The following is a 15,468-nucleotide window of genomic DNA, read 5'->3' on the forward strand; positions in this document are numbered from 1 at the left end:
CAAATTCTGTCATTAATTACTCACCCTCATGTCGTTCCACACCCGTAAGACATCCACATCCGTTCATCTTCGGAACACAAATTAAGATATTTTTGATAAAATCAGATGGTTCAGTGAGGCCTCCATTTCCAGCAAAACAATTAACACTTTCAATGCCCAGAAAGCTACTACAAACATTTTTAAAACAGTTCATGTGACTACAGTGGTTCAACCTTAATGTTATGAAGCGACGAGAATACTTTTTGTGCACCAAAAAAAAACTAAATAATGACTTTATTCAACAATATCTAGTGATGGGCGATTTCAAAACACTGCTTCATGAAGCTTCAAAGCTTTACGAATCTTTTGTTTCGAAGCAGTGGTTCGGAGTGCGTATCAAACTGCCAAAGTCATGCCCCCCAGTGGTGAACCATTGAAATTTCAAAACACTTATGATGTAACGAAGACTCGTTTACTGAAATCACGTGACTTTTGCAGTTTGAAACGCGCTCCGAGCCACTGATTCGAAACAAAAGATTAATAAAGCTTTGAAGCTTCATGAAGCAGTGTTTTGAAATCGCCCATCACTAGATATTGTTGAATAAAGTCATTATTTTGTTTTTTGGCGCACAAAAAAATATTCTTGTCGCTTCATAACATTAAGGTTGAACCACTGTAGTCACATGAACTGTTTTAAATATGTCTTTAGTACCTTTCTGGGCATTGAAAGTGTTAATTATCTTGCTGACAATGGAGGAATCACTGAACCATCGGATTTCATCAAAAATATCTTAATTTGTGTTCCGAAGATGAATGAAGGTCTTACGGGTGTGGAACGACATAAGGGTGAGTAATTAATGACAGAATTTTCATTTTTGGGCGAACTAACCCTTTAATTAAAGTGTAGACCAAGTGCATGAAGCACAATTTAGGAGCAGCTCGTGCTTCACTTTTCTCAGTGTTTTCAGCTGTGATTTTTGGGTTAAAACATGGTAAAATGTGCACACTTATTGGAAGCTAAAAGCATGGTAAAACCAGCCAAAATATTTAATAAAAATCATGCAAGAGTGTAAAACTTTGTGAATGACAAATCTGAATGGTATTCCAGATCTGTGGAAATCCCTCTGCAGATTTCTGCATGTGCATATTCCATGAGGGCCTGATGATTACAACTAATTGTAACTTTTCACCTTGTGACTTTTCAGTGTTGCCGTGGGAGTTGGTTTCTATGGAAACAGTGAAACCAATGATGGGGTGTACCAGCTGACCTATTCCCTCTATAATGCCAATCACACACTGGCAGGAGTGGACAGTTTGGTAAGTACAAATATAGCAGCGCTGACTATAAATAACACATTCAGACTGTTTTTTAGTCAATTTTAGTCTTGACAAGTCTCAGCTGAAATGTCTCAATAGTTTTGCTGACTTCTCCCAACTGAATTTACTCCTAAAAGTTCTAACATTATCTCCTTTCCCTCTCTGCAAATAGTTCTGCGCTTTCCATTCTCAGCCAGATGGTCCCTATATTCTCAAAGTTCAGTTGTCTGCTTCTGTAAAATCTTTTTTTCCCTGCCAATCGGAGCTGCTAAAATTTCATGGGTTCCCCACTGAGTGCATGATTGATTTTCTGACATCTCTTTGCAATAGCAAGGACACCCTTAAAGATATATGCAGTTACATGCCACCGCAAGCCTCTCTGGAAAAATGTTGCTCCCGTGAATGACGAGGGGTGTATCTGTGTGTGTTAGAAAACCAGACTCACTCTAGTGTGTTTCTGTGATATGGAGTGGTTGAAGAAAATACCTCAAATTGGTTTTTACAGCCTTTTATGTTTGTGCCATTATTAAGGCCTCTTTTTCCTTTCGTCATTGTCCCTTTCAAGGCCCTGAAGGTTGGAGCATGAATAAAACCTAATTCATGCATCTTCAGCCAGACCTATTTATATCCGTCTCCGTTTTCTGATTCAAATGCGTAGAGCTGACAGTGACACTAAGACGCTTTAATCCTGCTTCACGCACCAATTTCATGCACTCGGTCGGGCCTTTCATGCCTCTGGTTGTGAGTTTTAGCTATTTCATTGCCTGGTGGACTGAAAGACTGCAAAAGCAATGATTAGTTCAAGTATTTCCCACTTTAAAGGTGAAGTGTGTCATTTCAGCAGCAAAAATAATGACCGTTTTCAAACGGGTTTCCTGAATATTTCCCCTGTCAGCCATTGATCAGGTGAGAAAATCAGGGTTATCCCATCCATCCATCTGTCCATCCATCTGTCGTTGTATCATTCTGTCGGTCTATCGTTCTGTCCACCTGTCTGTCATTCTATCTATCATTCTACCTGTCTCTCGTTCCATCCATCCATCCATCCATCGTTCTGTATGTTGTTCTATCTATCTATCTATCTATCTATCTATCTATCTATCTATCTATCTATCTCTATCTATCTGTTCTGTTCTGTTCTATCGTTCTATCAATCATTCTGTCTATCTATCATCTATCCATCTATCGTTCTGTCCTTCTATCCTTCTATAATTCTATCTATCTATCGTTCTATCTATCGTTCTATCGATCTATAATTCCATCGTTCTGTCTGTCTATCGTTCTATCGTTCTGTCGTTGTCGTTCTATCCTTCCATCATTCAATCATTCCGTCTGTCTGTCTGTCTGTCATTCTATCTATCGTGCTGTCTATCGTTCTATCTATCTATCATCTATCTTTCTATCTTTCTATCGTTCTATCTATCTTCTATCGTTCTATAATTCCATCGTTCCGTCTATCTATCTATCTATCTATCTATCTATCTATCGTTCTATTGTTCTATCTATCGTTCTATCTATCGTTCTGTCTATCGTTCCATCATTCTATCGTTATATCTATCTATCTTTCTATCGTTCTATTATTCCATCGTTCTATTTATCGTTCTATTTATCGTTCTATCTATCGTTCTATTTATCGTTCTATCTATCGTTCTGTCGTTCCGACTGTCTGTCATTCTGTCTCTTTCTGCCTATGTATCTATATTTGTCCGTCTCTCTGTCTGTTGTTCTGTTTGTCTGTCTATATATCTCTATCTATCTGTCTGTCTGTCTGATGTTCTGTCTGTCTGCCTGTATGTCTATCTATCCATCTGTCTATCTATCTGTGTATTTATCTGTCTGTCGTTCCATCTATCATTCTATCCACACAGACATACAGCCGCTCCTGTAAACTGTTGTATGAACAGGACATTTTGAGAGTCACACATGTTAGTAAAACAGTCGTCAGTCCTGAATACTGTGGGTTTGAGGTCCATTGGACATTAGCCCAGCTCAAGTGATGTCATCAACCATAACCATATATTTATTATCCAAGTGTGTAGCTGATGCACTCGTTTCCATATAGAACTTAACAAAAAATATATAGATTTGAGTGCAAACATCTCACAAGCTATAGATCGATAATCCACACCTGTTCAGCTCACTTACACCTCTTGTATGAGCCTTCAGGGAAGTGTTTACGTTGTGTCTCTGAACCGAGCAGAGACTGAAGGCGCTCTGAGCATCTGCCCGCTTACACCATTGAGAAGTTGAGGATTAACTCCCCATCTGCACTAATGGAGATTAATGCATCTGTTTCTGCCTCACTCTGAATTATGATGCACACACTTGTCTGAGGTCAACTTGATCCTCTCAACACACGGTCTGAGTCATCACAAGCCAAAAGGCAAAACTGACCTAGGAACTGCACTTTTGGGGGAAAAATCAACCATTATTTTCATTAGCATTCTGCCTCAGAGAGATAAGAGTGCTGCATTGTAAAAAAAAAAAAAAAAAAAAAAAGTTGTAATGGTGCTCAGAAGGGTTAGAGGTGTTTTAGATCTTCAGGTCATGACCTCAGATTAATATCAACATTGATAGCTTCAAAAATCATCAATACATTTATCTAAGCCTGCCATCAACCCTCCATTCTTGGATTGCTCCTTAGAGACCAATGGCACAAAGTGTCTACTGTCTGAAACCCTGCATGCAATGCACATAATTAGCCATGAACCTTGCTACAAAGGCTTTGATGAAGTCACTTGTGAAACCTTCGACTTCCTGATTGAGGCTCTTCAATGGTTCTGCCTGCCTGAAAACAATGATTTAATTTGGCATCCATTGCACGCAGATGCTCGGCCTCACACACATGCACGGACACGCACACACTCTTTTTGTTTGGAACTGTGCAGCCATTTCAAAGGAGTCGAGAAGTAACAGACTTTTTTATTTTTTTCAGGAGTGTTGAGTGGTGACTGCTTGGTTTTAGAGTTTATTGGTTCTGGGCCATAAGGTCTCTTGTTCACCTCCTCTCAACACCCCCTCTGTGCTTGCAAATGAACTGTGTGGTTTCCTGTGGGGATCTGTTTTGTGTGCACAGAGGCACCTAAGGATTAACAAGGACATAAATTACATGGTTTGAGTTACAGAAGAGGAGAACCATAATGATTTAGATACATTTAGGGGCAAATTGTCTCATGTTTTATGTTGTATACACTTTATAAAATGTAATTACAATTAAAATGAATATTTATTTTTTTGCTATACTATACTTTAAATAATCTAAAATATAAAGATTTTAAAACAGATATCATGTTAAAGCTACAATATGTAAAATTTTCGCCGCTAGAGATCGCCTATTCAAAACAAAGGCATAGCTTGATGACGCCGAGTTTGAGCGCAGATTATTGGGAAATGTGGTTTTCACATCACAGCCAGTGGAAAAGAATCGGGACAGGCTCGAGCAGAAATCATGTTCATGGATGAGATTATTAACGTTACTATAGTATGAAGCAGTGCAGGGCTGAGTGATGTTGGAGCTGAACGAGGCTGCTGGAGAGATTGCTAATGAGAGACGAACGCGACACATGCCCCGCGAGCAGCGGAACTTTTATTATACTGCAGGTGCCGGTTCTTTCGGTCAATCGTATGAGGACACGTTTATCATATTAGTTGACTGTATTGAAAATGATGTTATGACATTACTCCGTTCGCTCGGCGACTGCTGTGAGACACTTGTTGCACACTGCAGTAAGCTAGATCGATTTTAGAATATCATAATAATAATAAATGCAATATTTCGTTTTCTGTCTATAAATGTAACCAAACAGCTGTTCCCTTGTCTAATAAAACATGTAATATATTAAAGCATCTTTAGTGTTTCCATGGTTTCTACAAAATAAAACCGGGTAACGCGGATATGACGCCATTGACAGGCGACTCCTATGCACGTCCCATATCCTTGGTTACAAATAGTTGGAAACATTTGGGATATTGTAAGTACTCAACTGAACAAAATATATAACACTGGCCTAGTGGTTTTTGGATATTTTACTGCAAAAATCTTACATATTGTAGCTTTAAAGATAAATTTAATTTAATTTAATTATTTGATTATTTATTATTTTTTTTTTTTTACATTTATTTTATTTATAATTTGTATTATTATTAATTCATACGGAGCCCCTAAAGGGACATGGTGATGGAAAAAATATGAGATGGGAGGAAAAATTATATGTCAATGCAACGTCAACCCTTTCGCAGATGTTTTGCATTCCCCCGAGAAACTTTGCATTCGCTCGCAAAACTTTTGAGTTTCTCGGGGGAATGCAACAGAACACAAAAGCATTGGGGGAAAAAAAAAATTCCTTCCACCACCATGTCCCTTTAGGGGCTCCGTAAATTCTCAATATTACTGTTTTAGATAATATTTTCATATTTTAATTCTTCTAAAATCAGTGTCAATAAACAGCATGGGCATTGTGACAACCATGCCCCCTAAAAGGTCAATGTGTTAAATTAACTGTATTTTTGTAAAAATTCTAGAAATGTTCAAAAATCTTGTAGTCAATACAGGAAAATAAAATAATATTTTTGCAGTTTTTTTTTTAACGAGGGTGGTTATAATATAACAGAATGTCAACCCAGAGCTCTGTTGTTCCAAAAATAACTTTGTTCTCTGCACGGTGTGACATGATGCAGAGCACTGGGTCGTTTTGCACCGTCCTCTCAGCTTGTGAAGGTCACTTTTTTTTTTTTTTTTTTTTTTTTTTTTAATGCTTTGAATAGAATGCAGGAATTTTCAGGACTCATGCCAGCTGCTTAACCATACATATGTTTTCCTCAAGTGTAACTTTATCCAGAGTTTAAATTTTGACTGAAAAGTAGTCAGTGAAATGTTTGACAGCATAGATTAAAGTGTCACATTTGTGGACATTTCAGTCTAGGCTAAAGGCTTCAGAATGACTCGCTCAAAAAAACCTGGAGGAAAAGAGTTTGAAGGCAGAGTCTGTTTGACAGGGTTGTGATTTATAGACTACCTTTATTTTCAATCTGTGGAATGGAGGTTGACTGAGCTCTCTGTCGGCTGGGCTCCAGGTGTATGAGCCACTTTAGTGCTACATGTGTATATTAACCTGCTGTCGGCCCCTGGCCCTTCACTGGCCCCTCCTGGCTGTTCAAGGCTGACAAACAAAACAAACAAGTTTATAGAATTGTAGAATTCTTTATCTTTTTCCTTTTTTTTTTCCATTTTTCTTTTTCTATTGTATTTGCATTTTTCTTTTTCTTTTTTTCTCATTTTGTTGTTAAAAAATGAAATTTATTCCATAATTTACTCACTCTTAAGCCATCCTAGGTATATATGACTTACACAATCTGAGTTATTTTAAAAACTCTTCCAAGCTTTATTGTAGGAGTGAATAGTAACTGCGATTTTTGAAGCCTACATCCATCCATTCATCATAAATGTAATCTATGCTGCTCCAGGGAGTTAATAAAGGCCTTCTGAAGCAAAGCGATGTGTTTTTGTGAGAAAAATATCCATATTTATAACTTTGTAAACTAGAATCACTGGCTTCCGTATGCGAGTCGATTCCGGCAGAAGAGTGAACTTTGACCGGACACATAATGTATGGATGAACGTAAAAGCGCAGTGGATAGAGCAAAACAAAACACCGGTCATGAATTAGAAGTCTACCATTCTAAAGCTTGGAAGAGCCAGAATATTTTAAATATAACTCTGATTGTGTTTGACTGCAAGAAGAAAGTCATATACACCTAGGATGGCTTGAAGGTGAGTGAATTATGGGATAATTTTCATTTTTGGGTAAACTATCCCTTTAACTCTTTCCCCGCCATTTCCGGAAATCCATGTTTTCACTGTAATAGCCTATAGAAGAGGGCACTATGAAACATCTCATGAAAGTGTTCTTCTGCAATGATCAAAAATGCTGACTGGCAACTTTAAAAAAAAAAAAAAAAAAAAAAAAAAAAAAACTGGCAGGGAAAAAGTTAATCAGACTGTAAATCATGTGATGATTAGCAGTTAAAGTGACTGGCAATATCCTAATATTTAGACTATATTTAATAGGGTGGAACTTTTGAAATGTGTTAAAATATGAGAGGTCTTTTTCTGAAGAGTGTTGAAAGTTTTTACTAGTGGTTGGTGGAAAAGTTGTGGGATGCTTACCATTTCAAACACCCCAAACACTCACTGAAAGTCTCACCCAGGAAAATAACCACAATTCTCTTGATATTCTTCACACACACTTCAGTTAACTGCAAGAGTAAATTGATAGAAAGTATTAAAGACTTTTGTGGAGCTGAGAGCTGTTTATCCATCACCCATGAGGCAGTTAATCAAACGTTTGCTGAAGGTGAATTTGAAGACAAAGTGAGTTTGACTGTTGTGCTTGAGTTCCTGAGATAGTTTTTTTTTTTTTTTCCTTCAAAGTCAGACAGGATTTGAACCCTAAAAAGCTCAAGTTTCAACACACCGCTGCTCATAAGAGTCACATCTGATTTGTATCGTAAAACTTCCTTGCAGTCTTTGTTCCTTGGTTAGCCTTTGTTCATTTTTTTGGTCTCAGTAACTATCTAGAGAACCTCTGAACTAGTTCCACCAGCAAATCCCCAGACATTGCCACAGCCATTATTAGAAGAAGACCTGTGAGTAGTAAGGTCATCATTCCCTTTTGTATTCTCTCTGCTCCCTTCATTTTTTTTTTTGTCTTACTGATTTCCCCCCCCCCCACCAATTTAATGGAGAAATAGAAAATCATATCTGGATATAGAGCAGGCAGCACCACTTAGTGCTTGTGTTCCATTTCACGCTTCAACTCTCCCATTCAAATTTAATTGCAGAAGCTCAGTGCCTGCAGAAACCAGAGACAATCAATTAGAGCTGCAGCGCTGGGAGACAAATCTCGGTCTCGTATCTTTACCACTTCCTCATATGCATTACAGCTGTGGCTTAAGGAATACAGCTCAGATGTTTAGCGTTTGTTCATTAGCTGGATTATTGGATTATATTCAGCGGCGATATTAAACACCACTGAGGAGGCCACACAATAAACTTTGCTATTCCCAGGAAACATACAAAATATTCAGTGCAGGTTCTTCTGAAACTCTCAATCACCCTCAGACCTTAAAAAAAAAAAATAATAATAATTTGTGTATTTCAAGAAGATGAAAGGATTCAAGAGAATGCATCGCTGTTGTGAGATCAAAGATCTCATGAAAAACGAGTCCGGTCAAACTAGATAATCAATGGGGAATTGAGTTTCTCACAGCTTTGAGTATGAGATCACTACACTCTTGAATAGTGATGTCATAACCCTAAGAAGGGCTGCTGGGAATTGAGTCTGGGCCACGAGTATTTGATTTCAGGATGTAGAGCATTTGTCTGGGAATCCCCTGATCCTGTGCTGTTTTTAGCTTTTATTGAACTTTAAAAATGCTGTATGTACATGCACTCATCTGTTTTCTTTTTTCTAACATAACCCACTCTATTTAATGAAACTTTTGGGTGGGTCTATGAGAAAGGATGAGGGAACGCAAATTTGGTTACACACAGGCTAGTTTCTTTGTGGCTGTTTGCACAGAAAACAACTCTTTTTAGAGCAGGCCCTTTCGTCATGCAATACTTTCTCACTTGCCTAATTTGGCTTTTTCCATTGCTAAAATAGGAAGGATATTGGATAAGAGTTTGTGTAAAGAAGGACATTGTGTATTTTGTGTACCTATTTGTTCTGCATTTAATGTGAATGTCATCTAGATAAACAGATTGTGAAGGTAAATTAACAATGTGAACTCTAAAAGCTTTTTAATTAATTACTTGCATTTTGAACTGATGATTTAAATGTGATCTGAAGGTTTTCAGTAATGAAAAGTAAACAACCTGAAGTATTTTGGAGTCTGTAAGATTCTGCAAAAAGCATTGAGGTTTTTTTTTTTTTTTTTTTTTCCTCTGTTCTTCTTCTTGTCAATATTTTTGATCACAAGAGAGACAGTGGCATGTCTCTTTAGGCTGCATTTAGACTGCAATTTCAAATAAAGTCAATAAAGTTCAATAAAGTCAAGTACTAACCTAAGGTCCCCCTGTGGTGAAAATCAAGTTTTTAACGTTGTTTATATGTCTACATGGTGTTTTTAATATGCTTTGAGACAAACCATGTGCAAATTCGTGAGTTAACACCATTGCTGAGTATTTTCTCCTTAAAACTTCAGTTTACCAAAGATGGTCTCAAAAACGTGGTTTAAAATCGCTGGTGTTTCTTACGTCACAAACTACCTTAACCAATAGTTTAATAATAATTAACCAATCCCGTCAATGTGCAGGCGGGCTTTAGCATATCATTACTATGCTGTGAAGCAGGGGAGTCTCAAATGAAGCCAGGTTATCCTGGAATATTTTTCTGTTGATATGAAAAATCGTGTACATTTAGCAATATAGTGGAAGAATTTTATGTATATGTTGTATATTATTATGCTATGATGAACTATATGCCTTTCTCCACTGACGAACTGAAGTTGTGTAAAGTGTTTCTATGGAAAAGGCAGCTGTCTGACTCTGAGACGATGAACGGGAACATGGTTTGTGTAACATTAGCAACACATTATTAGCAGCTGTTTGATAATTTAGTCAAGCCAAAGGCTAATCATATTAATTACCGTTATGTTTCCAGCATTGTAAAGAGTGATACCATTGTGCAGCGTTTACCTCAGTAAAGTTGACCGAGTGGATCTCTGAGCTTGTGCAAGTGAGTGGAGGCGGGGCTAAATAGCATATTCATGGATCCGGCATATACTAAATGATGCTAGGGCGTAGAGTTACAGTCAAGCTATTTTAAGGCATGAAGATTTTTTTTTTTTTTACAGGAAAAAACATTTAAATATGTAATTTTGGTGATGAAAGATGAGTTTTAAAGGATAAAATTATTGACTACAGGGGGACTTTAAAGTTGCAATGAAGTACACTACTGTTTAAAAGTTTGGGGTTGGTAAGATGTAAGCCTTTTATGCTCACAAAGGCTGTGTTTATTGGATCAAAATACAGTAAAAATGGCAATATTGTGAAATATTGATACAATTTTAAAAAATGTGTTTTTAAAATATAATTTATTTCTGTCATGGCAAAGCTGAATTTTCAGCAGCCATTTCTCCAGTCTTCAGTGTCACATGATCCTTCAAAAATCATTCTAATATGCTGATTTGCTGCTTTAGAAACTTTTCTTTTATTATTAGAGTTGAAAACAATTGTGCTGCTTAATATTTTTATGGAAACCATGATACATGACAATTTCTTAAAAAAAAAAAAAAAAACGTACTGACCCTTTTTCAATGGTACATTGTCATTATAAACCCCTCAAAATATTTCTGATTGCACTAACAATGATATTTACTCTCACAGGTGACGGGTACTATGGGAGGCATGCAGAGCGGCCTAAATGAGCACTTGTCTCGACTGGGCGAGATCTTTGCTGCACGGGGAGACTTTGTGCAGACGCTGCAGTTCATGCAACAGATGTCAGACAACATCATTAAGCAACTGCTGGGGCTTCCTGACTGGGAAAAGGCAAAAGTAGACCTGGCTGCCATAGCTGATCAGACTGCATATGTGGAGTATTACAGGTAACGATGAGAGCTGCCACCTTGAATTTTACCATAATGTACCTCTCCTGTATTATATTTTCTGTAGAATGCAGGTCTTTTTTCCACCCTTGTTTTGTAGCAGGAAAAATCATGAAGTATTTTGTCCTTGACTCCTCATATTCTGCTAAGTGTGGTTGAGTGAAGCACCTTAGTAGTCCATCAACTGCTAATGCATGACTGCATGTGTACAATCTGTTTCATAGTTGCATTTAAAGTCATTTCCTTGTGTTAGACACTATAGATCACATGTTATTTACTGCTGCAGCTTCACCGCTGGTCATTCATCAAAACATCCGCCAGTGCTGAATTTATATTCCTGTCATCATTCCACATTGCAGATGACAGGTTGATAAGTGATGATGTCACAATTCTTTAGTTTAGGTTGCCAGAAAAGTTCATCTTTGATAGGAGACATATTAATAAAGCTGACATGTGATAGTGATAATGTGGATGTGTCTGCATGTGTCTAAGGGTAGTTTATAGGAAGAGACAAGCTCATCTATTCTCCTCTGACGTTTCAGCATATGAAATATTAATACCTATAGAAGTTGTTCATCTATTATGAATTATTTTCAGAGACGAAGAGCTCTCTGGAGTGGCCTCACCAGCACACACACACACACACCAAGATTTTATCACTTAGAGTCTTGGACATGTTTCACAAAAGTATATGCAACCTAAAAGTCTTTAGGAAAAATAAAAATGATGCAAATGAAACAATAACATGTTGACATAAAAGATGAGTATAATGTGAATGTGGATAGCATAGCTCAGAAAACTTGGTCTTGAATCTGATGAAAAATGTTTGAGTTCAGAGTTTTATTGTATTTTATTGCAGACTTTGATCAATTTGAGAACAGTTTGAGATCCTGTTGAAATATCATCAGAAAATCTGAGAAGCAGGAGACATAATCACGTCTCTTTGGTCTATGTGAAACAGCTGAGAAAATATAGATTTCATTTGTCATTTTGAAAATGAAAATTTTCTATTGTGCATTGTTTTGCTTGACAATGCAAAATACTTTTATTGAAACACATTTCCACTCAAAAGGGCTTTTCACACTGCGCTTAACCCCAGTTTGTTGTCATTCTAAACCCCGCTGTTAACCCTGGGTAAAGGAAAATTTCACACTTGTAATTTGGAAGCGGGGTTAGTGTCGCTTTTTATCCGGGGTTATAAATACCTGGCCCGGAGCTGGGTTAGCATCGCTTTTGCACTGTTAACCCCAAACTGCCTTGCCAAACTTGTGAAACCATGCTGTGTTAGAATGTTACGACTTCTAGAGGCTTAGCAAGTTAGCTCCTGACATCCAATCACCTCAGTGCCACATATTCGCATGCTTGAAACACTGCACGCTGTTTATAAACAGTTGTTTGGGGGGGGAAATGTCAAACAGCAACATAAAATGTGTCAATTGGAGTGAAGAAGAGACCGTTTCACTCTTACCTTTATAGTCTGAAAAGTCCTGGTCGCGTGTGGTGTTTTTCCAATCAATGACACTGACATTGCAAATAAGGACATTAAACCAGGGATTTCAGTTTACACGATTTATCACACGGTATCGCTTAAACGCGATTCTTAGTGCGATTATGATTGCGAAGGCTGCGATTTTTTTTTTTTTTTTTTTTTTTTTTTTTTTTTTTAATGCGCAGCTTGTCAGTGAATTAACGTTATGGCTCCAAATGCGAATCCATCTGAAAGCACTGCGAGTTTGAATTGCTTATAATGTACATTTAAAAAATCAACACGTGTCAAACATCTTTCCAGACATGAGAAGCATTAACATCTTGTCAAACAAAAGACAACATTTAATAACATGTTTTTACTCCAAACTCACTTCATAACGACAGTTGAGCATCCATCTGTGAGATGATGTGGTTTCTTACACAGAATAAGGCAGTCGTGTGTTTATTAGTCACATTTAATCAATCAAAGCATTTCAGTCTTCTGTTTATTCAGCTACAGTGATATGATGTGTGTTATCTTCTTCTGCAGCAGGGCATATTTGGAGTTTCTGTGCAAGAGCGCCCTCTGGATTTCAGATGGAGAAGCATTTACAACAATTATTTAATCTGACAAGCTGCACATTAAATAATCACAGCCTTTGCCAAATTGCGTGCGATTTAATAACGATAAATCATGCAGCACTGGTATAGTTTCTAAACTTGCCATTATATTCTCTACAGCATCTCATATCACGACATGTAATGTTTTTGCTGGTTGTTCTTTCTTCTGAAGGTGGTTGACATACCTCCTAATACTAATATTGGATCTGGTCATCTGTCTTGCTGCTTGTCTGGGTCTGGCCAAGCAATCCCGCTGGCTGCTTACTACGTGAGTACAAACCTACATTACATTACACTGATACATACTGGAAATAAAGACATCTTTGTTTGAGTGATATTGTCATAGAGCCCTCAAATTTTTAAAGAGGTCATATTTCCTTGATCTTTTAAAGTTCATTGTACTATCAAAATAATCCTTTAACATTCAGAAAACATCCTCTCCAAGACTGTTTATTGAAAATAAGCAAAAACATTTCATTTTAAGGTTCAAATCGGGGATGAAAAATGACTGTTTGGGCATGGAAAAAAAAGTGTCTAACTTTATCTGTAGGAGAAACTTTATCTTAGGGAAGAAAAACAATAAAAAATGTATGATGTGACCCCCTTTAAACAAGTTAATTAAAGAAAGATCAAAGAGAAAAGAACAGCAAATAAAATGTTCTCCTCATTCTCAAAGGATTGTCTGAAGTAATGCTGTACACCTGAAAATGACAGAACATTGAGTTTCACTACTGCTCTCATTCAAATGACAAATTTTAAAAGGAAACTAATAGGATAGGCATGAGTAATTGTTTAATTTATCAGCTGGATTTTACTGCACAGTATTTCCTATAGTGTAAAGCATTTAGTTTAGTCACACAGTGCCTGCTGTCATGTTCAATATAAAGTAAAGCATTGGGAGTGTGTTCTGCAGTCTTATAGAAGCATAGGGATTATGGTATGAAAAAGATTTTAAATTTATCTCAGTGATGGTGTATATGGTACAAAACCATTGTTTAGAAAGATTCATGGGGGACAAAATATGTGAAATAAGCTCAGTCGGCCAAGAGTGGTGCTGTCCACCCAAATTACTTGCACACAAACACAAAGCACAAACCTAAGCTTGGTTGAATCTCACCAAAACAAGGCCATTTCACCCCAAAAATAGTAATTATTTTTTTTTTTTCTGCTTTTTTTTTTTTGCATTTTTTTGCACCATTAAGATTTTGTTTCTGTTGTGCATTACTTTTATGACAATTAAGTGCATTAACACCCATATTGTCATACTAATTCTTAACTGGTTTCTCAATTGAATTTTAGGCGTCACCCTGTACGGTACCAAAATTGTTTATTATACTGTATTGTTTATGGTGTGTGTGTGCAGGATGATGGTGTTCGGGGTTCTGACTCTGATACTGAGTTGGGCGTCTCTCGGAGCTGATGTGGCCACTGCAGTGGTGAGTATCAGCCAACAAGCCTGTCTTTGAATCTGTTCAGACCATTATCTGAGATATGGAGAATTCAAGACAAACACATTATCACTATTTCCATCCAAAACACTGCATGTGTTTACATATCATAGTGTGTATGTGATGTTATTTGGTTTTGATATGCACTTGAGGCGGGTCACAGTGAGTCCATTGCTATCAAAAGCTTGTTTATGTGGCAAAGCATGACAAATACTAGTCAAATGCTGTCTGCTTGCCTGAAGGAGGTGATAAACTTCCAATTTATTGTGTTTGATGTGGGTGTGTGTGCTATCAAAATCACTGCGGTTTATGTGTTTATTGGGAAAAGAGTAAAATGTGGCAGATTTCTTTAAACCACATCAATAAAGGAGGGGGAAATAAAAGGAAGTGCAAGGAATGTAAAACCACTGTTGGATTTCTCTTATTTTACGATTCACACGTGGTCTCTGATCTTTTCTAGTTTAGTAAAACCAATTCTTGTAACCTTTTCTTCGTATTCATACACTAATAGTTGGGTCTCAGTAAGACCCTGGGAGAGGAATCTGCTGTTTTGTCCTTTTGGATATGAAAATAAATAAAATTATTTAAACAATTTGTCAAACTTTGAAAGCTGAGCTCCTCAAAAGCATTGTCCAAATCTCTTTTTGCATTGCTTAATATGATGGCATGCATATTAAGTAAGAATGGTGGCCCACCTTCAGTTAAAAAGACCTGGTGACTTTTTTGATTTAGACATTACTTCCAAAACAACATTTTGTCGATAGCTTTTGAGTTTAGTGCATTGCAATCAAATTAGTTGATATCAAATTAAATGAATTGCATTAAATCTGGCTGTGTGGATGAGCTGTTCATGGCTTTTTTTTTTTTTTTTTTTTTTTTTTTTTACCTTAAGGCTCCTATTTTAGGCTCAGAACTCTGGTGTGCTGGGAACTTTGGCAAAGTTTTATCTTATATCCTCTCTATTTTCTCTTTCAAACAATTTCTCTCACTCACTCACCCAGTTATTCTCCTACTCTAACTCTAACTG

General features: G+C 37.0%; 1 protein-coding gene across 5 annotated transcripts in view; it reads left to right on the forward strand.

Annotated features, from left to right (window-relative positions):
* ttyh2 (tweety family member 2) overlaps window positions 1–15,468 on the forward strand; it is a 57,695-nt gene that overhangs the window by 30,148 nt on the left and 12,079 nt on the right. For all 5 annotated transcript variants that reach the window (XM_051913740.1, XM_051913742.1, XM_051913741.1 and 2 more), the window contains exons 3-6: window positions 1,185–1,296; window positions 10,685–10,905; window positions 13,166–13,261; window positions 14,357–14,429. In XM_051913740.1, coding sequence (XP_051769700.1) covers window positions 1,185–1,296; window positions 10,685–10,905; window positions 13,166–13,261; window positions 14,357–14,429 — 502 coding nt within the window. The remainder of the gene's footprint in view (window positions 1–1,184; window positions 1,297–10,684; window positions 10,906–13,165; window positions 13,262–14,356; window positions 14,430–15,468) is intronic.

The sequence above is a fragment of the Ctenopharyngodon idella genome, chromosome 12 (assembly GCF_019924925.1).
Source record: "Ctenopharyngodon idella isolate HZGC_01 chromosome 12, HZGC01, whole genome shotgun sequence".
NCBI lineage: Eukaryota > Metazoa > Chordata > Actinopteri > Cypriniformes > Xenocyprididae > Ctenopharyngodon > Ctenopharyngodon idella.